The sequence below is a fragment of the Conger conger genome, chromosome 6, assembly GCF_963514075.1.
Source record: "Conger conger chromosome 6, fConCon1.1, whole genome shotgun sequence".
Classification (NCBI taxonomy): domain Eukaryota; kingdom Metazoa; phylum Chordata; class Actinopteri; order Anguilliformes; family Congridae; genus Conger; species Conger conger.
In genome coordinates this window covers 24,383,815-24,409,903 of record NC_083765.1, presented here as the reverse complement: position 1 = coordinate 24,409,903, position 26,089 = coordinate 24,383,815, and the positions used below count along the sequence as shown (strand labels likewise).

The 26,089-nt window shown below is 43.3% G+C and overlaps 1 protein-coding gene across 1 annotated transcript in view; it reads left to right on the top strand.

Annotated features, from left to right (window-relative positions):
• Positions 1 to 22,847, top strand: part of LOC133130109 (transient receptor potential cation channel subfamily M member 7-like) — a 44,395-nt gene extending 21,548 nt beyond the window's left edge. Inside the window, exons 11-40 of the mRNA XM_061244373.1 lie at positions 1,544 to 1,644; positions 2,706 to 2,840; positions 3,211 to 3,264; positions 3,372 to 3,512; positions 3,704 to 3,838; positions 4,834 to 5,111; positions 5,450 to 5,678; positions 5,907 to 6,062; positions 6,704 to 6,847; positions 7,817 to 7,945; positions 8,222 to 8,473; positions 8,712 to 8,886; positions 9,290 to 9,416; positions 10,510 to 10,694; positions 11,054 to 11,186; positions 11,748 to 12,421; positions 14,460 to 14,554; positions 15,126 to 15,216; positions 15,324 to 15,403; positions 16,071 to 16,108; positions 16,741 to 16,766; positions 17,340 to 17,393; positions 17,625 to 17,672; positions 17,823 to 17,888; positions 18,785 to 19,068; positions 19,174 to 19,256; positions 19,604 to 19,809; positions 20,537 to 20,588; positions 20,755 to 20,861; positions 21,756 to 22,847. Of these exons, the coding sequence (XP_061100357.1) occupies positions 1,544 to 1,644; positions 2,706 to 2,840; positions 3,211 to 3,264; positions 3,372 to 3,512; positions 3,704 to 3,838; positions 4,834 to 5,111; positions 5,450 to 5,678; positions 5,907 to 6,062; positions 6,704 to 6,847; positions 7,817 to 7,945; positions 8,222 to 8,473; positions 8,712 to 8,886; positions 9,290 to 9,416; positions 10,510 to 10,694; positions 11,054 to 11,186; positions 11,748 to 12,421; positions 14,460 to 14,554; positions 15,126 to 15,216; positions 15,324 to 15,403; positions 16,071 to 16,108; positions 16,741 to 16,766; positions 17,340 to 17,393; positions 17,625 to 17,672; positions 17,823 to 17,888; positions 18,785 to 19,068; positions 19,174 to 19,256; positions 19,604 to 19,809; positions 20,537 to 20,588; positions 20,755 to 20,861; positions 21,756 to 21,880 (4,403 nt within the window). The 3' untranslated portion in view covers positions 21,881 to 22,847. The remainder of the gene's footprint in view (positions 1 to 1,543; positions 1,645 to 2,705; positions 2,841 to 3,210; positions 3,265 to 3,371; positions 3,513 to 3,703; positions 3,839 to 4,833; positions 5,112 to 5,449; positions 5,679 to 5,906; positions 6,063 to 6,703; positions 6,848 to 7,816; positions 7,946 to 8,221; positions 8,474 to 8,711; positions 8,887 to 9,289; positions 9,417 to 10,509; positions 10,695 to 11,053; positions 11,187 to 11,747; positions 12,422 to 14,459; positions 14,555 to 15,125; positions 15,217 to 15,323; positions 15,404 to 16,070; positions 16,109 to 16,740; positions 16,767 to 17,339; positions 17,394 to 17,624; positions 17,673 to 17,822; positions 17,889 to 18,784; positions 19,069 to 19,173; positions 19,257 to 19,603; positions 19,810 to 20,536; positions 20,589 to 20,754; positions 20,862 to 21,755) is intronic.
• The last annotated feature ends 3,242 nt before the right edge of the window (positions 22,848 to 26,089 follow it).

The window sequence follows — 26,089 nt, the reverse complement described above, 5'->3', positions numbered from 1 at the left end:
CCGTTTGAAGAAACTTAGAGAGTAGCAATATAGAGGCTGTACCACAAGGTTCAAACCTCTCATTAGTAGTAAGAAACGGAAGGCGAGATTACATTACATTACATTAATGGCATTTGGCAAACGCTCTTATCTAGAGTACAGTTGATTAGACTAAGCAGGAGACAATCCTCCCCTGGAGGGGGCCTTGCTCAAGGGCCCAACGGCTGTGCGGATCTTATTGTGACTACACCAGGGATCGAACCACTGACCTTGCGGGTCCCACTCATGTACCTTATCCACTATGCTACAGGCCACCCTACAGGCCGAGATTACAATTTGCAGAGATATCGAGAGATGAGCCAAAATAGTTCATTAACCTCTACCAAAGTGATGGAAAGTCCAAAGTGTGGAGAAAAAAGGGATCTGCTCATGATCCAAAACATATGAGCTCATCTGTGAAGCACAGTGGGGGAACTGTCATGGCTTGGGCTTGCATGGCTCTGGAGTGGGCTCACTAATCTTTATTGATGATGTAACTCATGATGGTAGCAGCAGGATGAACTTCATCATGCACCAAGACAATGACCCAAAACACAGTGTCGACGCAACAAAAGACTTCATTATGGAGAAAAGTGGTTTTAGACTGGCCAAGTCAATAACCAGACCTTAGCCCTATTGAGCATGCATTCAGCCTCCTGAAGAAGAGATTGAAGGGAAAAACCCCCCGAAACAAACAACAACTGAAAAGGGCTGCAGCAAAAGCCTGGAAAAGCATCACAAAAGAGGAATGCAACAGTTTGGTGACTTCAATGGGTTGCAATAACTGCATCAAGCAGTTATTGCAAGCAAGGGATATGTTCTTTACTTTCATTTACTTAAATACTCTCTGTTCCAATACTTTTGCTCCCTAAAAATTGACTGGTCTGATACCAGACGTGCTATGTTCAAAGTAGTTCAACACATCTAGTTGTCAATAACAGGAAATAAAAGCTGAAATTTTGAACTCTGTTCATCGTTTTCTCAACCCCAAATGTATTCAGTGTATTGCAAAAACAAAGTAATTGGCCTTGCTGTTCCAATACTTTGAGGGGACTGTATATGTATGTCTGTTAACCATTTTCCGTCCACTTTCTACTTCCATTTTCCATTTTATTTAAATGTAGAAAAAAAATTGCTTAAACCTAACTCTTAAAGGTCCCATATTGTACACCTTCCAGTGTTTCTATTTTAGGTCCTGATATCCAAAAACAATCTATCCAGTTTTACATATCCATTCTCCACTGCCTCTCATGTGCTTTAACAAGAATGGCTGTTTTAGTGACTGTGTCTTATTAATATTGGCTAATTAATATCAGTAAACCTCTGTTCTGATTGGCTGGCTAGCTCCAGAATGAATTGAGCGCTGTCTGGGCCAAAGACAGACATATGAGCGTATAGGTACTTTTGATACTTTTGCAGTGTTTTATAGCACCTACAACTGCCATTTTCCACAGTATGGGACTTTTAAGCCGGGGCAGGGGATGTTGAGGTAATTCGATCGGTCCTAACTGTGCATGTCCTGCAGGCACGGATGCGTCCGCGTTTGACCAGCTCGTCCTCACCCTAGCCTGGGACCGCGTGGATATCGCCAAGAACCACGTGTTTGTCTACGGCCAGCAGTTGATGGTACGTCACCATGGGAACGTGATTTTATTTGTATAGCGCTTTTCACAGAAGACTGTCCCAAAGATGTTTCACAGAGTAACAGAAGTGAAGAAAAGATTCCCTGAGCCCCCGAATAGTATATGAGGTTAACAACTCCCCGATGGGAAGAAATCTTGGGAGGAACACGACTATACAGCAGGGGTGTGCCCATCCTCCGCTGGCCTATAGGTGGAGATGGTAACATTTGATGTATTATTCTAGTAGGTAAACTAGAAAGTCCATGTGGGGAATGTAGCATTGGGAGTTCAGAGGGGAGGGGGGTGAATCTGTAGCTCCAGGATGTGTAAAAGCATGGGCTGGACCTGGGGCTCATTGTGCTATCATTGTGATGTTGGCACAAGTCCTACTACTTGGGTTTAATGGGTTTTCTTGTGACCTCAAAGTATTGATTTAACCCAACTGGATACTCTGAGGGGTTAACCATTACCCCTGATGCTGTAATAAGCTCAGAAAACAACATAACTGGAATTCCTGGAAATGCTGTGACACAAGACGGCACGACAGAGTGTTACTTGATGACTTTATTGCTCTGTAATGGTGAGGATTTGTTTGTAATAGCTGTGACTTCCATACTGAGCTCTCCTTAAATCCAATCTCATCCAAAAAAGGGCTGGTCTGGGTGCAGGTTTTTGTTTGAGCCCTGCACAACAACCCCTGATTTAACTAATCACAGTCTTCAGTCAAGACCTTGATTAGTAGAATCAGGTATCAGTGCTGGACTAGAACAAATAGCTGCACCCACACCGGCCCTTTTCGGATGAGATTGGACACCACTGCTTTAATGAAACCAAACGGTGAAAGTCAACAAGAGGGTCAGCAAAATATATTGTGGTGATCATTTTTTTGCTTGCCGGGAATAAAGTCTGTGTCTGTGTCTGTGTCTGTGTCTGTGTCTGTGTCTGTGTCTGTGTCTGTGTCTCTGTCTCTGTCTCTGTCTCTGTCTCTGTCTCTGTCTCTGTCTCTGTCTCTGTCTCTGTCTCTGTCTCTGTCTCTGTCTCTGTCTCTGTCTCTGTCTCTCTTAGGTGGGCTCTTTGGAGCAGGCCATGCTGGATGCTCTGGTGATGGATCGCGTGGACTTTGTGAAGCTGCTGATTGAGAACGGAGTGAGCATGCACCGGTTCCTCACCATCACTCGCCTGGAGGAGCTCTACAACACGGTACTGCATCATTACCATTACAATTACAATTACATTTACATTTACATTTACATTTACATTACAATTACATTATAATTAAATTAGTTACATTTACATTAGTTACATTATTCAGTTAACGCTTTCATGCAAGGTGACTTTCAGTTTATTAGACTAATCCCCCTGGATGACGGGTTAAGGGCCCTGCTCAAGGGCCCAACAGCCAATCTTATCGTGGGTACAACCGTATAACTGTGCCTACAATTTGTTGGCTTGAACCCACTTGGCTATAGGCCACCCCCCACAACTACAAAGCAGGCCTTCATGCCATAGCAGGATGTCTCAAACTGTCATTCCTTATTTTCTCTTACATTTGTATTTTCTTTCTTTGTAGAAACAATCCCCAACGAATCCAACGCTCTTTCACCTAGTAAGAGACGTTAAACAGGTGAGCCGAGAATGTTTCTTCAATTATTTATGAGACAAACTGTTAACGGTTTACATTGATTTCTTTTTTTTTACAGGTCTTGCACACTAATATGCTTTCTCTTACAGGGTAACCTTCCCCCAAATTATAAAGTCACACTGATTGACGTTGGCCTTGTCATTGAGTACCTTATGGGTGGAACATACCGATGTAACTACACACGGAAACGCTTCAGAATCATCTACAACAATCTCCATGGAAATAGTCGGGTAAATAATTCTTAGATTAACCATATCGACATCGTATTCATATTGGAATGTAATTAGTTATGTATAAAGGCTTCTTTGGGGACAGGTCTGTGGGGAAGTTTTTTTTTTTTCCCCACATGATGCAGGATGTTTGATCTGAGGTCAAACTAAAATAAATGCTTATAGCCATTATACATTTCTTGTTCCACCAGCGGTCTGGACGCCACTCGTCGAGCGGAGGATCCCATCTGCGGAAAAACCACGAGTCCTTCAGCATCCAGGCGGATAAGAAGGAGAAGACCAGGCACAACCACTTCATCAAGACCGCACAGCCATACAAACCCAAGGTGCCAAACCTACGCGTTAATGCAAAACACCTACTTGAGTGAGTTTTGGGTAAGGGACAAATACATTTCAATCACAGAGACTCCAGAATTATAGTTTGAGACGTATAATACCAAAATGTGTTATACAATAGAAAAGTTGTTTAACTTTAAAGGACCCCACCGGCAAGGAGGAGATGTGGGCAGTGGCGATGAGCCATCCCCCAAAATAAATTTTGACCTTAGAAGCAGAGGTGCATCGAAGGTTGTAATAACCTGGAATAAAACACAAACGTGAATTAAAATTGAAATGTCATGAAATAACATTGATTTGGAGAAGCCCCCCCCCCAAAGATTATAGCTTATAGTTTGCAGTGTAACCAGGACGCTAGCTTAGCGCCATGTGGTAGTGAGCCACTGCTAGTGGACGCGAGGCCGATACTTTAGAGGCATCTGTGAAGACAATAGCACAACCAGCTTCTGAGCTCGTTTCGAACGCTGGGACGGAGTACCTAGCCATGGCCAGTGTGAAGGAAGCGGGCTCACCAGAAGACAGGCAGTCATGCGATGTCTGCACAAACACCCACACCGGTCGTGAGACACCGCAGCGAGACGCTTGCTTTAGCGAAAGGCTATCGAGGTGGCTACGCGTGATGTGCAGCCAGAAGCAGATAATGGGTATTTTTATACTCTATGTAAATGCTGATGATTGGCCGATGCTTTGCCATTCTACGTCTCTGTGACTGAACTTTTATCTCACTTCCCTTTCTTGAAATTGATTTTATAATGATGATAACTGGCATAATCACAAAACTCTCTGAAATGCATTACTGTTCACCTTTCACAATTCATACATGGTCAAACTGCAAACTCTGGGCTTTTTATTTTCATACAATTTGGTTTCACCATGTAGTAATTACAGCACTTGCAGTCCCTCATTTCAATATTTGAGACAAATGAACATGTTGAATTTTCCTGTTGAACTAAAAAAAAAAAAACATGGCTGCCCCTGGTCTTAGCTGGAGTCCTCGGGAGAGCAGTCCAAGAAGAAGAGCAAGGAGGAAATTGTTGACATCGACGATCCGGAGACACGGCGCTTCCCTTACCCCTTCAACGAGCTGCTGGTGTGGGCCGTGCTGATGAAGAGGCAGAAGATGTCGCTGTTTTTCTGGCAGCACGGGGAGGAGTCCATGGCCAAGGCCCTGGTGGCCTGCAAACTGTGCCGCTCCATGGGCTACGAGGCCAAGAAGAGTGACGTGGTGGACGACACCTCCGAAGAGCTGAAAGAGTACTCCAAGTAAGTACAGTCTCTAATAGAAAAGCTTATAAACCACCCCCCAACATTTCCCTAGAGTTCAGGAGCCGTTTATTGAACAGTCAAACACCTGAAGGTTCTGGCTTTGGAAATGTGATAATTATAATAATTGTGTTGATTGGCTGATGCTTTTATCCAAAGCATCTTACAGATTAGACTAAGAAGGGGTAATGTGGGGTTAAGGCCCTTGCTCAAGGGCTCAACTGCTGTACAGATATCATGGCTGCAATGTGGCTTGAACCCGGTCCCAGTCATGCACCTCAGCCACTAGGCTACAGGCTGTGGGTCTCGTTGTAATGTAATGTGCCTTTTGATTCCAGTGAATTTGGCACTTTGGCAGTGGACCTGTTGGAGCAGTCGTTCAGGCAGGACGAGACGATGGCCATGAAGCTGCTGACCTATGAGCTGAAGAACTGGAGCAACTCCACGTGTCTTAAGCTGGCGGTGTCTTCGCGGCTGCGGCCCTTCGTGGCCCACACCTGCACCCAGATGCTGCTCTCCGACATGTGGATGGGCCGGCTGAACATGAGGAAGAACTCCTGGTACAAGGTGCCGATCCTGCCATGTCTGGTTGTTGCCCTTTTTTCTCTCGCCAGAAACTTCCGGAAGAAGCGCACCATAGACATGCAGAAACAAAGTGTTAGGGGAATGGTCTGCCTCAGAACAAATCCCATGTACACTCTTATGAATTACGATTTTAATAATTAGGAGTAATTATTCATTATTATTAGTAACCATTTTTTTCTTTTTTTTTTCTTATCTTTATCTGTCTCTCAGGTCATTTTAAGTATTCTGGTCCCACCGGCGATCCTGATGTTGGAGTATAAGACCAAAGCGGAGATGTCCCATATTCCCCAGTCTCAGGACGCCCACCAGATGACCATGGAGGACAGTGAGCACAACTTCCAGAACACAGCGGAAAACATCCAGATGGTATGAGGGATTACAATACTCTGAATGTGCCTGAAAAGACTGCTTTTGAAGGTTTCTGTGAATTTTTTTAAAACCGGCATTTACATTGCAAAGCCCTATGTCCTTAAACATTGCATACTGATGGAAATGAGCAGGTCACCAACCCTCCCTGTAAAAAATCCTCTTAAATGTCAGTTTGGTTACTTCATGTAGTCACACTAAAAATGTATGAAATCACTTTAATTTCACTTTTACTCGCTCACTAATTTCTGGCAATGAAATATTATAATACTCAAATATGGTGATGAAGCCATTTCATTCACAAAAAAAACAAAAAAATTTTTTTTAAATGTAGAATAATGAGCTAGTAAACTGAATTCTGACTAATATATTGTTTTGTTTGGCCCTGATGTAGTCACTATAAGATCATGCAGCTGTTGGGCCATTGAGCACATTGCTCCAGGGGGGATTGTCCCCTGCTTAGTCTAATCAACTGTAATTTGCTTTGGATAAAAGCATCAGCCTAATAACTACACTGTAATGTAATTAACCACAACAGGACATATTACAGTGTATGTGGTCTTCGGAATTTTAATCCTTTTCTAAAGGTGTAGAGTTGCATATTTGTAAAAAGATAATGTCATGTACGTTTTGGTTCTTAGGATGTTTTCAAGGAAGTGAGGTTAAACGACAACATAGAAGCAAAAAGCGAAACGGAGATCCACGTCCGGCCAAGAAGGATACCAATCACCAGGAAGTTCTACGCCTTTTACCACGCTCCCATCGTCAAGTTCTGGTTCAACACGGTGAGTTAATGCCGCCGGGCACCCTGGGACAGAGCAGCAGTGTTGCCGTGGGAATTAGAAAGCAGGCAGCCGGGTAACGAGGTCATAACTTTCCGCTGTGGTGATTCGCCGCAGGCGGCTTTCCAGGTGCCCCGCACTTTAAAATGTAAATGCAGACGGGGTTTCATTTGCATTTCTCAGCCGGGGGACCGTTGTTCCTGACCGAGGGAAAGAGGAAGAACTGATACGATCGCGAAAAACACGTGTGACGTTTCACTAAACGCTGATGTATTACACCCCTCTGGGCCTGTGCTCTCCAGCCCTGGTGTCCGCTGCCACACTCGGACGCACACACTAAGCCATAAACTACCTAAAGTGACAAATTACTGCCGGAATTTCCCCTTCTAAACAGCCACGCTCTGACGGTCCGGTAGTATTTATCACTTAAAGGGCTCAGCGTTGTGCTTTGAAGATGCAGTGCCTTGAAGGGGGGTGGACTGTTAAAATCACTTTGCACGACCTGCTGTAGTAGGCAGCCGTGGGAAAGGCCTCCGCTTGGCGACCAGGTCTGAAGGGCGGGGGAATGTGTTCATCCAATCCGCAGACTGTTGTGTTTTGCAGTTTGAGTACTTTGCATTTGTATTGCTTTGTTATCTGTGGACAACAAAGCAATTCAAATGACGGCGTGACTTCGCCCCCAGGGAGAAATATCCAGGCAAGTTCATTTATTTACAAAAAAAAGAGAAAACAAATGGGGTCACCAGTCACTTGTGGATTACAAATGCAATAGCATGCTACTGAATTGCCCCTGTTTAAGCAGTAAGTGATAAGTAATGTAATTTCTGCAGTACATTGACCTAGTTTAGATATGTGTGTGGATTTACCATACAACACATTTTGACGAGAAAACTTCTCACTTGGCTGGAGAAATGTTTGTGTCGGGCCAGAATAGTCAGGTCTCAGTGCTGTTTTCCCGTTGTGATCCTGCAGTTGGCATACCTGGTGTTTCTGATGCTCTACTCTTACGTTGTCCTGGTCCGAATGCCCAGTCGGCCTTCCCCACAGGAGTGGGGAGTCATCCTGTACATCTTCACCTCCGCCATCGAGAAGATTCGCGAGGTACAGAACAAAACTTGCTGCTAGGTACCTCAGGGGCCTCCTGAGTTAGTTTAACTGCACTAAAGTAAAACCCGGACCCCTCCCAACATGGAACTTGAACTGAAGCAAAAAGAACTGCCCCACATTTTGCTTTGTGGAACAGGCTCAAAAAGAAACTAATCCTAATTTGCTGGTTCTAGATCTGATCCCTGATTAGGGGCAGGTCAAAGCATGGATTGAATATTTAGTCTGCCTTTTGTATCTGACAAGCTTGTTTTTCTGTATCTTTTTTTGTAGATGTTTATGTCTGAAGCTGGAAAAATCGGCCAAAAGATCAAAGTCTGGTTCAGTGACTATTTTAACATTTCAGACTTCCTCGCAATCGTTACCTTCTTTGTTGGGTTTGGCCTCAGATTTGGAACAGATGACGTCTTTATTGCCGGAAGAATCGTTTATTGCTTGAATATCATATTTTGGTACGTTCGGCTCTTAGACATTCTGGCTGTGAACCAGCAGGCTGGGCCCTATGTCATGATGATCGGTAAAATGGTAAGTGATTATGGAATAATTAATATAGATTTGTATAATTAAAGTTTTAATTATACATTCAGTTTATATATGACTCTATTGTGTACACATATCATCATAAATATAAATATATTAAGAAACCAAAAAAACACTCATTTTACCTGGGCTAACAATATCCTACTAAAATCATTTGCAAGTGATTGAAATGTTGTAAGTTGTAAGAGCGTTTGTTGAGTCTTTCCACTGGTTGTGCTTGCAGGTGGCGAACATGTTTTACATAGTTGTGATAATGATTGTGGTGCTCCTGAGCTATGGGGTTCCCAGGAAAGCCATCCTGTACCCGAATGAGGAACCCTCATGGACGCTAGCTAAAGATGTCGTGTTCCAGCCCTACTGGATGATGTACGGTGAAGTGTACGCTTATGAAATTGATGGTAAGGGAGCACTTTGAAAGAGATTTACTTCTCTTCACTTTGAAAGAGATCATTACAGTGGGCAATGACCCAGACTTGAACCACAACAAAGCGTTTCTTTCTGTGTTAATTTGTGTTCATTGGTCATAATATTTACTCAGTATTATCAGATTCAAAGAGAAAACGGTGTGAAACGCAGAATTTCAAATGTCTTGCGTTCCAAAGGCACGGCATTCCATGGGCTAGCACGGCCCGTTATATACGGTATATTCCCTTTATTGGTACTGTATCTTTGCAGATAATTGTTCTAACATGGCAAATGAATATGACATCAACTTACTTTAAGTGTAGTATAATTTAATGGCATGTTACTGCTTGTGAACTTTAAAAAAATAAAAATAAAATGTTTTCCTTTTCCCCTCAGTTTGTGCAAATAACACGGAGGTCCAGTCTCTCTGTGGCCCTGGAGTGTGGTTGACGCCACTCCTGCAAGCAGTCTACCTCTTTGTTCAATACATTCTCATGGTTAATCTTCTCATCGCCTTCTTCAAGTACGTTCTGCTCTGCTTACAGATTTGATTTGATTTGATTTTCATTTTTAGAACATTCTGTCCTTTGTGGATTGCTGAATTATAACTGTAAACCTGCACCTAATCGCCAAGTCCTGTCAGTTCAAGAACAGGCATGTATCGTGTTGTGTACCTCTGTTTATCCCTGAGCGCTCTGCCAGATATACTGCACCTCCCTGTGAGACTGCTGCCCACAGTCCAGACTGGCGCAGTCTGAAAGATTTCATTTACAACCCTGGGGACTAATTGAGTAGACCTCTGCACCACTGTCATGCTCTTTAACTAGACGCAACTCAACTCCCTCGTGCTGCATCTAAACGTGATCGGGTCCAGGCTCTGGCAAAATTAGCTTTGCAAATTTCCATATTGGTCATTCTTTGATGCAGCAATGCTCCAACTATGTCAAGTTAGCCTGCGAGCATTGGTGGACAGCAATTTTCAGGTCATACCAGAGATTTTCAAGTCCATTTTAGTTTTTGGCATGTGCTTTATGTAATTGTCCTATTCTACTCATTTTGTCATAGTAGACTCCTATAAGTTTCAAAGCTTTGCCAATCTTTTCATAATCTCCTTCATCCTTTTGTCCCCAAGGCAGTGTTTTGGTGTTTGTGATGGTATGACTGATCTGCTCTTTCAGTTGAGACCACACCCAGTTGGTGAAATTTATTGTACAATCCTGCAGTTGTACACGCATGGATTCTGAATTGATATAGGTGGATCTCATTAATATGCTTAGCCCTCCCGGGAATGGATTACACTTGTCCCAATTTAGGTGTTAAAGGCAAGTGATTGCGCAAGGAATTTTCTTTAGGGCTTTTATCTTAAATATCATTCAAAGACATCTAAATACTTTTGTTTTATGTTGACATTATAAAGATTGTCCTGTATAGAGGTAGAAACCATTTTTTATATATTTTAGTTTGACATTGTAACCAAGCAAAATGAGAACTACTTTAATGGGGGTGAAAAAGATCTCGAGGCACCGTACCCAGCAGGTTGTAGGATTGCCAGATCTTCTCTAAACCTCTGATGATTAAGTGGTAGTCTTATTCTCTGTTCCTTTGTTTCCCCACAGCAATGTGTACATACAGGTGAAGTCCATGTCCAATCTGGTGTGGAAGTACCAGAGGTATCATTTCATCATGGCATATCATGAGAAACCAGTCCTCCCTCCTCCCCTCATCTTACTCAGTCACCTGGTCTCCCTCTTCTCCTGTATCTGCCGGAAGAGGAAGAAGGGCGGTGGGACCTATGGACCAAGTAAGGGCGGCCATGTTGTGTGCTCCACACGAGCTGGAATCAAAATTCACATTTTCCTGAATTAATCAGGTCTTCATAAGAGTACAAACGCATCTTAAATTCCAAAATTATTCCAAAATTGTAGTTTCCACTTCCTGGAAAATGTGATTTTATGTCATTGTATACTGGTGAGCATGTATGTCATATTTTCCACTCTCCTCAAATCACTAAACTTTTTACACAGCGGGTTGCATCCTCATTTGACGTTAGTTCCTGCCCTTCAAAAAGTGCTCCACTATCTTCTGTTTCAGCGTGTTTCGCAGTCTTTAACTGTGAGTGCAAGTTATTGTGTGCAACTCATATTTTATCTCCTTTTTTAGAACTCTTTCTGACTGAAGAAGACCAGAAGAAGCTCCATGACTTTGAAGAGCAGTGTGTGGAAACGTACTTCCACGAGAAGGATGACCAGTTCCACTCTGGGAGCGAGGAGAGAATTAGGGTCACCTCAGACAGGTGTGCTGCGTTTCCATTACCCAACTGTGTCCCTCCTCGATAGAGCCAGAGCAGAAAATACCAACATAACACTGTTTGGTCAGAACGGACAATTCGGTCCATCTTGGCCCAGTCTGGGGTTATCATGCTGCTTTTTTCCCAGGAATAAGTCTCACTTATCCCTAGTGATAGACATGAAAGTTATTCTAATAGGCTTCTTTTTTCTGGATCAGTAGAGCTCCCCTTCTTGTATTTCTTTGTTCTACTGCATTGCATCCAGCCAACTTTTTAGAGAAAAATACATGTAAAGTGGTTTTGAAATATAAATTGAATTTCCACTATAAATATTATGTAGTTCCCTTTATTGTGAATCTGGAAAATATTTAAAAATTCATAGAACAAAGGGTCATCTTTAAAAGAAAATGAAAACCACTTTTAAGATCTCATGCTTCTGAAAACAAATCTTACTTTTTTAAGAATACATCTTTGAGATTTTTTTCCTCCATAGTGCAGTTGATGTGATGATTGGAGGCATCAGCATAGTTAATAAGCACGTCTCCGCCTCTTTCTCACCCTGCGCAGGGTGGAGTCCATGTGCATCCAGCTGAAGGAGGTGGGGAACAGGGTGAACTTCATCAAGCGCTCCCTCCACACGCTGGACTCCCAGATCGGGCACCTGCAGGACCTGTCGGCCCTGACAGTGGACACACTGAAAGCGCTGACGGCCCAGCGGGCCTCCGAGGCCAGCAAGGTGCACAACCAGATCACGCGTGAGCTCAGCATCTCCAAGAACCTGGCGCCCAACCTGGCGGACCTGGGCTCCCAGTCCACCAAGTCCAAGCGAAGCGTGGGCGCGCACTTCGGCTCCTTCCCGCAGGGCGGGTGCGACATGGCCGACTCCCTGTTCGGCAGCAGGGCGCAGGACGCGGCCTTTCGGAGGCTGGGGCCGGACGGCGGGCTGAGTCCCGAGAGGAGGGTCGCGGCAGCCCACGTCCCCGAGGCGGGCTCCTCGGGCAGTGCCTTAACTCAAAGTGCCGCGTCCCCCCCCGAGCTCCGGCTGAAGGGCCCCTCCTCCGCCCGTCCCCTGGACTCCCCGGGCCCCGACTCGGCCAGCAGCCTGCCGAGCGCCGCCCCCCCGGCTGCCGCGCAGTTCTTCGTCAGCTCCCCCTCCCAGCCCGGCGGCTCCAGCCCCCGGGGGCCCTCTCCCCAGGATGTCCCGCCCCAAAGCGCCCTGGTAGAGTTTGGGGCGTTTGTCGGTAAGTACCGGGATGCCGCGCACTGCTGCTATCCTGCTGTTGTCGCTGCTGTGCGCTTCCTGCCTACTTCCGCTGAGGGGGGCGGGTATGTCAATCGGGCGTTTTGCCATGACGAAGTCGACAGAGACTGCGGAGCTCCGACCTCAGGTAGGACTGTTTCCAAACCCCAGCCCCAGAACGGGGTGCACAGAAACAGCCCCCTCCCTGGGTGTGAGCTGGCCCCCGCAGTCAGTCCCACGGAGAACTACGGTGGCCCAGACGGACCCCGCCGTACTGAGAATGGCGTCCAGAGAAGCTTGGCGGTGCGTAGGCAGAGTTGTACAGGAAGGCTGAGCAGGCTGCAGAGGGCAGCCGGATCCACAGGTTTGAGTTTGAGTTTGAGTTTGAGATCGGACAACAGGGTGCTTGGGTACGGATCGATGACCACGTTCGATTGGTGAAGAGATCATGTCTGAAATTCTCTCTCTTTCTCTCCCCTCGTCACGTCCTGCCTGATTTCCCCACACAATCTGATGATGCGGTGATTTCAGACCTACGTCAAATACGTAATTGTTTTGGATTCAAATACTTCTGTGCTCAATCGATTCTGCCTGGTGCTGTTGAGTCAACCAAGAGGACCAGAATCCAAAACAATTAAATATTTGACCCAGGTCTGGGTGATTTCCTGTTAATATTATTGCCACTGTTACTAGAGAGCAGTTTAGCTTTTATATTCAGACTGTCTTACCAGGTGCTTGCAAATATCACCTAATACATATTGAGATAAAACCCCATGCTCACAATTCATTTCAAAATCATTTCAAATTTTCATCCAGTGGTTATGACAGTCGCCAAACAAAAGCACAATCATCACATAAATTAAGCTGATTTTTTTGTAGCTTCATTCTAACATAAAAAAATATGGCAGTTAGCAAAAGAGAGAACATACTATGTCGGACACCACTTTGAGATGTCCACTTTATCTAGGGATATTCACTGAATCCACTGATATACTCCAGAAACACACTGGCTTTGGGATGGTCGGGTGCTGGCAGTTTCCTTAACTGCATTATGAGATCAGGATGTACTTTCTCAGAGCAAAGTCCCTCTCTGCCTATGTCCTCATGATGTAGCCTGGGGCACATGTTAAACAGATAATGCACAGTACATATTTAACCTCATGAGAACCTGTGTCCTTAAACGAGGACATTACACTTTGGCTTCCCTTAGCGCCATACAGTATTCCTCTTAACATAAGGGACATCCAATTACGCTTAAATGAAGTACATATTTTGAAATTATTTTCACTGTCACATGTTTCTGTCATCCAAGACACTTAAGAGTACTATATTTAAAAAATATTTAAAAAAAATAATTCTTCTGGGTCTCAGGAGGTTAAGAGTCCAGACAAAACAGTGTGGACAGTCTGATTTATGGAGAAAAACAACACAGAAGAGTTGAATTGCATGGGTGAATACTTTGCTGAAAATGAGCTACAATATTGGGATTACAAGAGCTTTGCATAAGAAAGCACCCCACGTATCCCTTTCCACAAATGCCAGCTGTTCTCATCAAACCTAAGAGTCTGGCTAAGAAGTGTCAGGGAATGCAACATATTGTTTTATTCAGTGCTTTAAAATACACTCAAGACTACATCTATATTCTTGTTTCAGTTTTGCTTGTAAATAATGTTTGTTCGTTTAGGGGTGTAAAATGGGAAAGGATGTTTGGGAAGTACTGCTTTGGCCTATAGCCTTGTTAAGACTGAACCTCGAATGGAGCTTTGCCCATTGGGCAGTTCTCAGTGACTGTGGTTGTCTTTCATTTGGTGAGAAGTTACTGATTGTCTGTCACTTGATTGACTACGAAACATTTGCAATGATGTGTTTGGGTGGTGGATTGTGCATGTTAAACGGAGGCATGCGTTTCCAGAATTTTCCCTAATCTGGGAGCTGAGATGTGATTTGAAAATGCTTGTTTTTCAGACAGAGCTTGTGCAATGCTGTCTTTCGTGATTTGTCTAACGCCCATCTATGGGCTCCTTTTAACTTCTGCTCAGGTCACAAAGAGGACTCTGAGCTCCTGAGATCATTATCGAAAGATGAGACTGCTGGAAGCGGACTGCTTACTCTATCCAAGAAGGGCGAAGAAATGGTCAGTCCCTTTCTTATGCTTATGCATGTAGAGTGCAGCCCGTATGTATTGATGGTACCATTTCTCTTCTTTTGGCTCTGTAGTCCAGATTTGAAATGAAATGATGAATGTAAGTTTTAGGTGCAAACTGTCACCTTTAATTTTAGGGTATTTACATCCATATCAGGTGATGCGTGCGCACACACACACACACGCACACACATACACACATTTTAGTGGAACAAAAGTAATTGGACGGTTGGATTCCCAGCTGCTTCTGACTATTTTAAGCAGCTGGGTGAAACTGGAAGTTGAGGATAATCAGTGCTGTGGTTGTGTATGATCGCATTACGGATATGGATTTAGGTGGCATTTTAAAATGAGCGTGCAATAGAAAGAGTGGCCGTAGTTTATGCGATTGACCTTTGTGGTCATCTTGTGTTTAAAATAAAGCTGCGGCGTTGTATAGTAAAGACACCTCTCAAAAGGTTAAATAGAAGAGTCCAGAATGTGAAACAAAAGAACACAAAGAGCAGGCAGAACTGTGGCTAAATTGCTTTTTGTGTTTGGGTTTTTTTTTTTTGGAACCAAGGTTCACCCTGAAGGTCAGTTGAGGACAGTCAATTCGTACGCTGGCTTCACTGAGTTTGACATGAACCCAGTCTCACTCCATCTTGAAACAAGTAAGCCGAGTTTATTTCAACTGCCCCCCCACCCCCGCTTCATTTATGATTTTGTCAGTTAATTTGTGTTTTGTCTGTCATCCTCTCCATCATTGTCGCGGACGAAGCGCTGAACAAGCGAGAGAGGAGTCGAGTCTCCGCTGAAGATATTCCCTTCCACGAGGACCTGCGGGCGGCACAACTGCTGGTGAGTGTGTGTGCAGCACAGCTCTCTCTGCCCTGTGTGAAGGCCCGTCCACACCAACAACTGTAACTCTGGACCAGTTCCTACAGATCTACCGTCCTGTACGCAAACAAAGTATACCTCACTTAACAGCTAGAAATCTCATTCAGCTGCTAATGCGTAGTCAGGTGTGTGAAATTAGGATTGAAATTAAAATCTACAGGATAATGGATCTTCAGGCTCAGGGTTGGGGACCTCTGCTATAAACTATTACTAACGATGACAACATCTGGCATCCAAACTCATGAACGATAACATTCTGTGTATAGCCATTTTGAATATGAAACATGGATTTTGATTGGCTGTCTTGTGTTTCTATTGTTCATGCAGCTGGAAATAATGGCTCTGAAATGATCTCAGTGATATTCCTCATCGTTGTCATTATAGTTGCGTGGACTCCACCATCCACTAGAGTTGGAATGATTTTTAAAACAATATATTTACAGTTATAGTTATGGTTATAGTTCTCGTTCTAGCCACTGTGATGAGACTTCAGCTCAGTTGACTTTCCTTCAGTGACACCGTGTCCTTGCCCCAGACCAACAGAACCAACCATCATAAAAGTAATCCATCATTAACCGTTCCCCTGTTTTACGTTTTGACTTTTTGCCCCTTTTTGTATAATGTACAGGAGAGGGTACAAGGCAAATCATCACAAGCCAGCTGTCTGTGAGTATCTGGGATTTCTCTTCTAACCCCAGCTCAGGTTAATGATTCACTGGGGTTAGGTGAAACCAGTTTGTGACTTTTACTGTTGGAGAATTGCCTTCTTTGACAGTCGAGTGAAAGCCCTGATAAGTCTTTTCTTCTGTCTGACTTTCTCTGTGTGTGCAAGCAGTTCCTCTATACTGGCAGAGCAGAGTTCACATTCCCTTCTCAGGATCCCTCTTTTCTTTTCTTAAATCAAAGAATTTCCACAAGGCAGTTGGGTTTCCAAGGCGATGGAAAACAATCAGCCATTCAGCACAAAGCCTCAATGGGGTCTCTTGATATTTTTGAATCGGAGCAATCTTTGATTTACAGTTCTCTCTGCAGAAGCAACGTGACATTTCTCTCTTCCAGCTGTAGTACAGTGACTGTTTTAATTTGAATTAATTTAAGTTAATCTGTAAAAATGTTCTTGGATTATGCTCAACCTTGAACACAGCCATACACAGAATTGATTACTGTAACCCAAGATCAAGTGGTAGTTTTAGTTTTTCCCCAGGATTCTGTTAAACTCAGTTGATAGTGGTTTGTGATGAACTGTGTTGCGTTTTTCTGGGATTTTATATTAAACCTTTTATACTCTCTCTCTGCAGAACCCCAGGAGAAGATGCCTTAAATGGTAGGATATAATTTATCTGTTGAAAAACGTGTTAGTTTATGATTAAACTTTATGCATATGAACTGGAAGCGTGTGTCGCCAAGGGGAACGGGTTCCTCTCGCACACAGACCCCTCGAGATAGTCCTCTGACTCTGTTCCCTGGAGACAGACTGTTCTCCGCTGAGCTATTGAAAACAAAACCTAGCTTGTCAGCTTTCACTTCAAAGGTTCACTTGCATACCTATTTTTCTTTTTATTTCATTTTCTTTCTTTCCTTTCTTTCTTAATTTATTTTCACACAATGCTGTCTCTCTAAAAGGACTAGTTAAAGCTTAAGGGCTCTCAGGCTCATCTGCCAACTCTCAGCAGTGATTGCATCTCAGGTCTGCTCCCAGCCTACCGCTGTTGGGTATTTACCTCAGGAGAACCATGGGGCGAATATGGTGGAGGTGTGTGCCCTTCTCACCTGTTCATATCAGGGCCTTCCAAGCCTGCTTCCAGTCCAGGCCCAGTCAAAGTACCAACAAGGAATCATTTATAACCAGTGGTGTAATTTCTTTTTTACTGTTTGTTGATTCATGTTATAATAACAGCTGCAGCATGCCTGTACACGTCCAGACACGCACATCTTGGGTCCAGGAAAGACTGTGAGTCAGTTTGTGTTTTCGTTTTTTTGCTTTGGTTTGTTTGGGTTTTCTTGTTTGTGTGTTCTGAAGTAGCAGAGCTACTGAATCTGAATCGCCTTGGCTAAGTCTGCCCCCTGGTTGCACATGCTCATTGTCTTCAGTGCTGTGGTCCGTAGCTTCAAATATCAGTCTGTCTGAAGTCACTGAAACTCGTAGGAATAAGAAATAATGTTATTTTCTCTTACTCCACAGCAATTGGTTCCCCTTTCAAGCCTATGGATATAAGCTATCAATATTCAGGTGAGTTAAGGGCACATTTGCAGAGGATCATGGATTTGTTCTAGATCTCTGGTGAGAGGTTTTAAAAAACATATCAGCGAGTGAATTCATGTTTGCCTTCCTCGGTCACATAAAAAAAAAAAAAATCCCTTGTGTTCTTTTGTGCATTAGCTGTGGAGCGTAATAACCTGATGCGGCTATCCCAGAGTATTCCATTCACCCCTGTGCCACCCAGAGGTACGCTTCTGTACACACCGCCACATACACTGTAGGAGATGTATATGTACACGGTGCTCCATACACTGTAGGAGACGTGTGTACACAGTGCTCCATACACTGTAGGAGACGTGTAGACACCACCACCCCATACACTGTAGGAGACATAAATGGTAAATGGTTGGCATTTATATAGCGCCTTTATCCAAAGCGCTATACAATTGATGCTTCACATTCACCCATTCATACACACACTCGCACACTGACGGCGATTGACTGCCATGCAAGGCACCGACCAGCTCATCAGGAGCATTTAGGGGTTAGGTGTCTTGCTCAGGGACACTTCGACACAGCCCGGGCGGGGGAACGAACCGGCAACCCTCCAACTGCCAGACGACTGCTCTTATTGCCTGAGCCAATGTCGCCCCAGACATATGTGTACACACTGCTCCATACACTGTAGGAGACATGTGTACATGCTGCTCCATACACTGTAGGAGATGTATGGATGCCTGGCACCATGTCCATCTTTTATAACCTAATAAACACAAAATAAAAAAATTATGACTGTACTACATGCAAGTGCTTTGCTCTTTATGGGTTTGATGCTTTCTTTTTGTTGAGGAACTTACACACTTAACATAACATAATGACGAGACCAGGCCACTCAGCCAAGCTACACTGGCCTTTTCCTCTACCTAATGCTTAGTTTACCTAAAAGCTAGAATGGTATCTAAAATCATACTTGCTTTTTGTAAGTCACTTTAGATTAAAAGCATCTGCTAAATCAGGGATACTCAATCTCTCGAAGAAAGGGCCAGTATGGGTGCAGGTCCCATCTTTGATTAGCAGAATCAGATGTCTAAGATTGAGTATCCCTGCGCTAAATGACTGAAATGTCAATGTCCCCCCGTCAGGAGAGCCAGTCACTGTGTACCGTCTGGAGGAAAGTTCCCCCAACACCATCAACAACAGCATGTCCTCCTGGGCACAGCGGGGGCTGTGCGCCAAAATCGAGTTTCTCAGCAAGGAGGAGATGGGTGGGGGCCTGCGGCGGGCACTCAAGGTGCTCTGCACCTGGTCCGAATACGACATCCTCAAACCCGGACACCTCTACATCGTCAAGTCCTTCCTGCCCGAGGTGGTCAACACCTGGCAGAGCATCTACAAGGAAGACACTGTGCTGCATCTCTGTCTCAGGGTAGGGAGCCTGAGCGCCGTGTGCAAAATGGCCTCGCAAACTGAGTGGAGGGACTGAGTGTCTGGGACTCTCTTTAATCCTCTGGTCTGTTTTCTCCCCTCACAGGAAATTCAGCAGCAAAGAGCTGCTCAGAAACTGACCTTTGCCTTCAACCAAATGAGGCCGAAAACTATCCCTTACTCGCCCAGGTAAATGAGTCCCACAGCCACATGCTCTCCGTCTACCCTTGTGTGCTCCCAGATTTGTCTCCTTCTTCCGATGGAAGTTTATTATTATTTTTATTATTTAACCTTTATTTAACCGGGGTAGTCTCATTGAGATTAGAGATCACTTTTTTAAGCGAGACCTGGCAGCGAACAATTGCAGACACAATACCATAAAAGCATGTTCAAAGTTTCACATTGTAGTTGCACAAATTGTCTGTAGTGCTGCAACTAAGCAATTTCAAATTTCACTTTCTTCCCAAAAAAATTAGCCTTGCTTTAACACAAGTGATATTGTTTTTTTAATGTTTGTCTGTCTGTTTTTAACACAGGTTTCTGGAGGTGTTTTTGTTATATTGCCACTCAGCCGGTCAGTGGTTTGCCATTGAGGAGTGCATCACTGGAGAGTTCAGGAAGTTCAACAACAACAATGGTGATGAAATCGTCCCCACTAATCTCCTGGAGGAAACCATGTTAGCCTTCAGCCATTGGTCGTACGAGTATACCCGGGGAGAGCTGCTAGTGCTGGACCTGCAAGGTACTGTACGCCACATCAGCATGACCAGAGAGAGGTCCAACATAGAGGCTAAACCGGCTTATACACACCTCAGCATGAGAGAGGTCCAACATAGAGGCTAAACCTTATGTTCCATAGAGGAACAGTAGACCGTAACTACGCATGCGAATGGCACTTCCTGGCCTCACGTACGACTTGGCTAAAGCTGAATAGTTGAGTGCTATTTTTTGCTATCACAGTAAAGGCTAAGTTATGCTTGGGTGACAGAGTGCCTGTCTGAAAGCGTTTTGCATTTATAGTTCCGAGACAACCAGCTTCTCTTCAAACACGTCCATTTTGCTAGCTAACCATGTAAACAAAATGTCTTCATTCATAAAAACAAGCAGCCTAGTTGTAAGCTAGTATCCTCGCCATGGTAACCTTTTCTCGTTGTTTCAGTCAACCAATCACATCTGTGAACGTACAAAAATCTGCAGGTACAGCAGGGCACCCGTTGCCAATGCATAAAAAGTGTTTGCTTAATGTCAAGAGTGTAAAAAAATTGTGTTATTTCTGTCTGCAGACATTCTGCTAAACACTTTGTCACCTAAGCATAAATTAGCCTTAAGGCAGAATGGCTATTTGCATTTCCATGGCTTATACAAAAAGTCAAATTGCATTTCCATGGTTTATACAATATGTTTAAATGCTTTATTAAGTGGCTAATCATGATAAATAATTCTCGCTTGCGTTCTTTTTTCTCGTTTAGGTGTTGGAGAGATTTTGACCGATCCGTCTGTGATAAAGAGTGGTGAAAAGGGGTGAGTTTCATGAGACGTTTCACTGGCCTCCATTTCAGAGAATCCGTGCAGTATGCTGACATGTTTTGCTTGCGGTTTATTTAATCTAACTCATTGAAGTCAGACAACGTGGCGCAGTATAAACGGTTTGCACTAAAAACGGTGACGGTGTTCTTCTGTCATGCAGATCGTATGACATGATCTTCGGTCCGGCAAACCTGGGCGATGACGCAATACGGAACTTCCGTGCCAAACATCACTGCAATTCCTGCTGCCGGAAACTCAAACTTCCAGGTACGAGTTTCTGCCAGGTCCCAAGGACCCATATTATTATATTATTATAACATTTCCTTTGCTGTGTGGATTATGAATGATTTGGAGGTGCTAGAAACACTGAAAGTCCACCCCAAATAGATCCACACAATCCGTATGAAGAAAATTTATGTGCATTTAAGAGAGCCTCATTTGCTTCAGCACGGCCCACCTTGTAGTCGGAACAGATCCAAGCGCACACAGACTGCCTTCAGTTCCTTAGAGCTAGCCTGCCAATCAGAACAGAGGTTCACTGCTATCAATGTGCCTTAAAGACACAGTCGCTAAAACAGCGTGTTCTTGGTAAAGCTCATGAGAGGCGCTGGTGAATGGACATGTAAAACTGGATAGATTTGTATTTGGTACTTAAAACCACACAAATGCCTGCTTATGGATATCAGGACCTAGAATAAAACACTGGAAAGGTTCTGGATGGAGTTGTGGCATAACGGTTAGAAAAGGTGCAGTAATGGGTGTGCAGGTGGGGCACACTGGATCAAGACACCTATCCTGGAATGTATCTGTTCATATCCTGCCCACTAAATGGATTTTATGCACCAAAAATGTAAGCTGTGTGAGTTGCTCTGGACAAGAGTTTCTGCTAAATGCCCTTTTCTGTTCTTATTTGGGCAAAGGCATGTTGACAGTGGTTTTTGATTTAGTCTTGTCGTGTATCGTGGGTGAAGGAGAAATGTAGACCAGTGATAATGATGGAAAGTGTGCAAGCAGGTGTAGTGTAAGGGTTCCAAAGAAACAAAGTTTTTGTCCTCCCTTGTGGGATCATTTCTACTGAATTGAATTCTAGAACTGGGAACTTCTCTTGGCTACATTTTATTAAAACATGATCTTCTTTTGTGTCTTTTTCAAACACCTCAGATCTGAAGCGCAACGATTACACACCCGACAAAGTAACTCTATCCCAGGATGAACCCCCCGAGGACTCCCTGCAGCCAGGGGGCAGCACCAAAGAGCAGAGGCACTCGATGCGTCTGATGCTGTGAGCCACGGCCAGGACGCAATGGAGGAAGCACTTTCATATCCACTGTAGAATCATCTCACCTCACATCCAGACCGTTCCTGTGGACTGCGTGGGGGTTTCGTTCTTCCTCTGTTCATTTTGTCATGCACTGCATGATGGGATAGGAAGCCTGGAGGACACTGAGCTCGGTCTCGCAGACCTCACAAGGAAGTTATGTGTTAATTTTTTTATGGAAAAACTCATGTTGTTGGCTGCAAATATGAAGTGAGACGGTGCAATCATTAAGAACCATATTGATTTTGGAATATATAAATGGGGGAAGAACAACTTTTAACGCTTTTTTAAACCAGTTTATATGTTGATATTAGTATCCACAGTGGCTATCAACTTGTACAATCTCATTGTATAGAGGGGTATAGTATTTATTATGAATTATGAAAGTTGCCTTGTATAAAATAAGCAATTTTAAGTGCATTGTCTACATTTTTGTTATGACAGGTTTGTAAGGGAGACCTGTTCAGATTCAAACTGCAAGAACTTATCTAGGGCAGAATGTAATCCAGTTTTTTATATAAATGTAAAAACACCATGTAGAAATATCTGTATTATGGCATTTGTGGTACATCCTTTATTAATAAATACATATGGATTGAAAATCTTGTAAAATATGGGCAGATTGCAATGCAACTTTTACAGTACAATATATGTAATTTTAATGTGTTGAAACTCTTTCTCTGAAACTGTGTCCACCAAAAATTAATAGAAGAGTTTTTAATGTTACAGAGGTACTATTGTCTTTTTGTCATTCAAGTATTGTATGTGCAAATTTTAATCTAGTGTATCTTATAGATACAGTTATCTGGCACGAGCTAAATAGATTAAAATTATAGTTATTTTATGCTGGGGGAATTGTGGAACATATTAAGGGTATAATACTGTATACATTTTGTACTGTATATCATTTAATCTAATAAAATATAAAATGGTTACGCTCTGCTGTAATGTTGATCTTTCTGGAGTGAGCTGAAGGCATTTGTGCACTGCTTTCTCCAGTGAACCCTTATGGAAAGGCTCTGGGGAGCAGTTGGGTAAGTGCAATATGCAGGAGAATGATTATTTTGGGAAGATGGCTGACCTCTCGTGGATTGACGTCAGCACTGCCTGGGTCTCGGCAGAGGGCAGGGGAGCTCCGATACCGCGGTGATACATGCCAGGAGCGGGGGTCTCCACTATCTCTCATGGCCCACTCCCTTCCAGTGTACAGTCCCCTCCAAAAGTATTGGCACAGCTAGGTCAATTCCTTTGTTTTTGCAATGAACTGAATACATTTGTGGTTGCGATAAAAGGATTAACATGAGTCAAGAGTTCAGAACTTCCTTGTATTTACACCTAGATGTGTTAAAACTACTTAGAACATGGCAGCTTTGGTATCAGACCAATTTTTAGGTGAGAAAAAGTATTGGTACAAAGAGTATTTAAGTAAATGAAAGCAAATTACACTTCATATAAGATGGCCTTTGACTCTATTGAAGAGAAAAAGGTTTTCTGTAGAATTCAAATCTAATATAGCCTATCCCTTGCTTGCAATAACTGCATGAAGCCTGTGACCCATTGACATCACCAAACTTTCTTCTTTTGTGATGATTTTCCAAGCTTTTACTGCAGCCGATTTCAGTTGTTTGAAGAAAAAAACAAGAAAAAAAAAACAAGAACAATCTCCTCTACAGGAAGTGAAAGGCATTAAGGTCTGGTGATTGACTTGGCCAGTCTAAAACCTTCCACTTTTGTCCCTAATTAAGTCTTTTGTGATGTTGACAGTCTTTTTTGGGTCATTGTCTTGCTGCATGATGAAGTTCCTACCAATTTGGATGCATTTCTCCGTAAGTTGGCGGACTGTTTTTGTAGACTTCTGAATTCATCCTGCTGCTACCATTCTGAGTCACATCATCAATAAAGATTTGTGAGCCCACTCCAGAAGCAGCCATGCAAACCCAAGCCATGACACTTCCTCCACTGTGCTTCACAGATGGTAAATGGTTGGCATTTATATAGCAACTTTATCCAAAGCACTACAATTGATGCTTCTCATTCATCCATTCATACACACACACCAACAGTGATTGGCTGCCATGCAAGGCACCAACCAGCTCATCGGGAGAATTTGGGGGGTTAGGCGTCCTGCTCAGGGACACTTCTACACACCCAGGGCGGAATCAACTGCCAATCAACTGCCAGACAATTGCTCTTACCACCTGTCAATGTCAACCCAGATGAGCTTGTAGGTTTTGGACCATGAGCAGTTCCCTTTTTTTCTCCACCTTTTGGCCTTTCTATCACTTTGGTAGAGGTTAATATTGGTCTCATCAGTCAATAAAACTTTGTTCCAGAATTTTTGTGGCTCGTCTCTGTACTGTTTAGCAGATTGTAATCTTGCCTTCCAATTCTTACTACTGATGTGTGGTTTGCTTCTTGTGGTATAGTCTCTGTATTGCTGCTCTCTAAGTCTTCTTCAAATGGTTGATTGCGATAACTTCACCCCTGCCTTCACCGGTTTCTTTCTTTTTCAGGACATTCCAAGTTGTTGTACAAGCTATCAATGCTTGTGCAATGGCTCTGATGATCAATTTCCCCTCTTTTCTAAACTTCAAAATGGTTTGATTTTCTCCCAAAGACAGCTCTCTGGTCTTCATGTTGGTTTATCTTTTCTAACACAAATGCAGTCTTCACAGGCAAAACCCAAGGCAATCCAACAGGACACATCTGGGCAACAAGAAACTCCTCATTAGTCCCAATAATGTTTCTCACCTAAAAAGTGGGTGGTCTGATGCAAAAGGTGATATGTTCTAAGTTTAACAAATCTAGATAAAAATACCAGGAAATAAAAGCTGAAATTCGGATCTGTCATCTCCTGTACATCTTCTGACCTCAAACTCAATTTTCTTCAGTCTTCAGGGAATAGCAAAAACAAAGGAATTGACCTTGCTGTTCCAATACTTTTGGAGGGGACTGTACGTACATTACGAATACACATTTAGACTACTGTGGAAGAAGACCATTAATTCACAGAGTAAAACCCGGAACCCTTCCAGAATTGGAACAGGGACTGGAGTAAAAACAGCTGTCCTGGGTTTTACTCTGTTACACTCAGTGAACTTATCCAGTGAACTTGGTATCTGCTTCGTGATATACCCCCAGGTCTCTGTATGTACTGTATGTATACACACACACGTACACACACACACACACATTCTAATCCACCTTCTATAGCTGAGACATGGGTCGAAGCTGAGGCTGGCATTTGGACGTGTTCCTAGTGGCACTGGGGCAGTTGGCTTCCCCACATTGTGGTATTTGTCTGGAGGGAGGTCTTCACATTCCAACAGAGCCACGGCTACAGCCCTAGGCCTAGCATAAGAATGCGCTCTGTGTTCCACTGTCAGTATGCTGTTCAACTGGACAGTAAGTAGTTTCACTTTGTCACACACACACAAAAACAAAAAAAAAGAAGCAATGTCATGATATACAGTCCCATGCAAAATTCTTATGCACCCTAGTTTTTTTTAATACAAATTTGGTCTTGGAAGTTTTTTTGGGTTTTTTTTTTTTACTTCTGCATTAGTGCGCCAGTAGAAAAGAGCATTTACAAGATTTCCTAAATAAATAAATAAATGTTACAGAGAAATGTTTGGTATTTTGTTCAATAAAGTATTAAGCATTACACTTTTCAGATGAAAACATGGTCAAAGCTGTCTGGGATTACCCATAGATCCAGAAGGAAGCGTTAGGAAAATGTTATCTGAAGAGTTGCGGCACGTTCTCCACTATATGTGGAACAACCTACCAAGTGATTTTCTTATGAAACTGCTCGAGAATGGATGCGGTTGGGACAGGGAAACACACCTCCCATTATAAAATGGAGTTATTTTGTATCGGCACGGTAGCGCTTGATACATTGAGGGTTGATTTGTTGCTTTCTGGTTGGAAAATGCAGCACAAACACCAGTGGCCGCCATTGGTGTACAAAGACAAAAAAAATGGAACGGTTTTTTTTTTTTTTAAAGAAGCCCTGTATGGATATCTTTATCTAAAGATAAGTTTGTACATAGGCTTAAGGTAAAAGGGTGCACACAGGAAGCTTCAAATCAATACATATCTTGTGTAACTTCAATTTCTGAACTATTTTAAACGTTGTGTGCAAAACAAGTCATGTTATTTATTACTCAAAGACAGA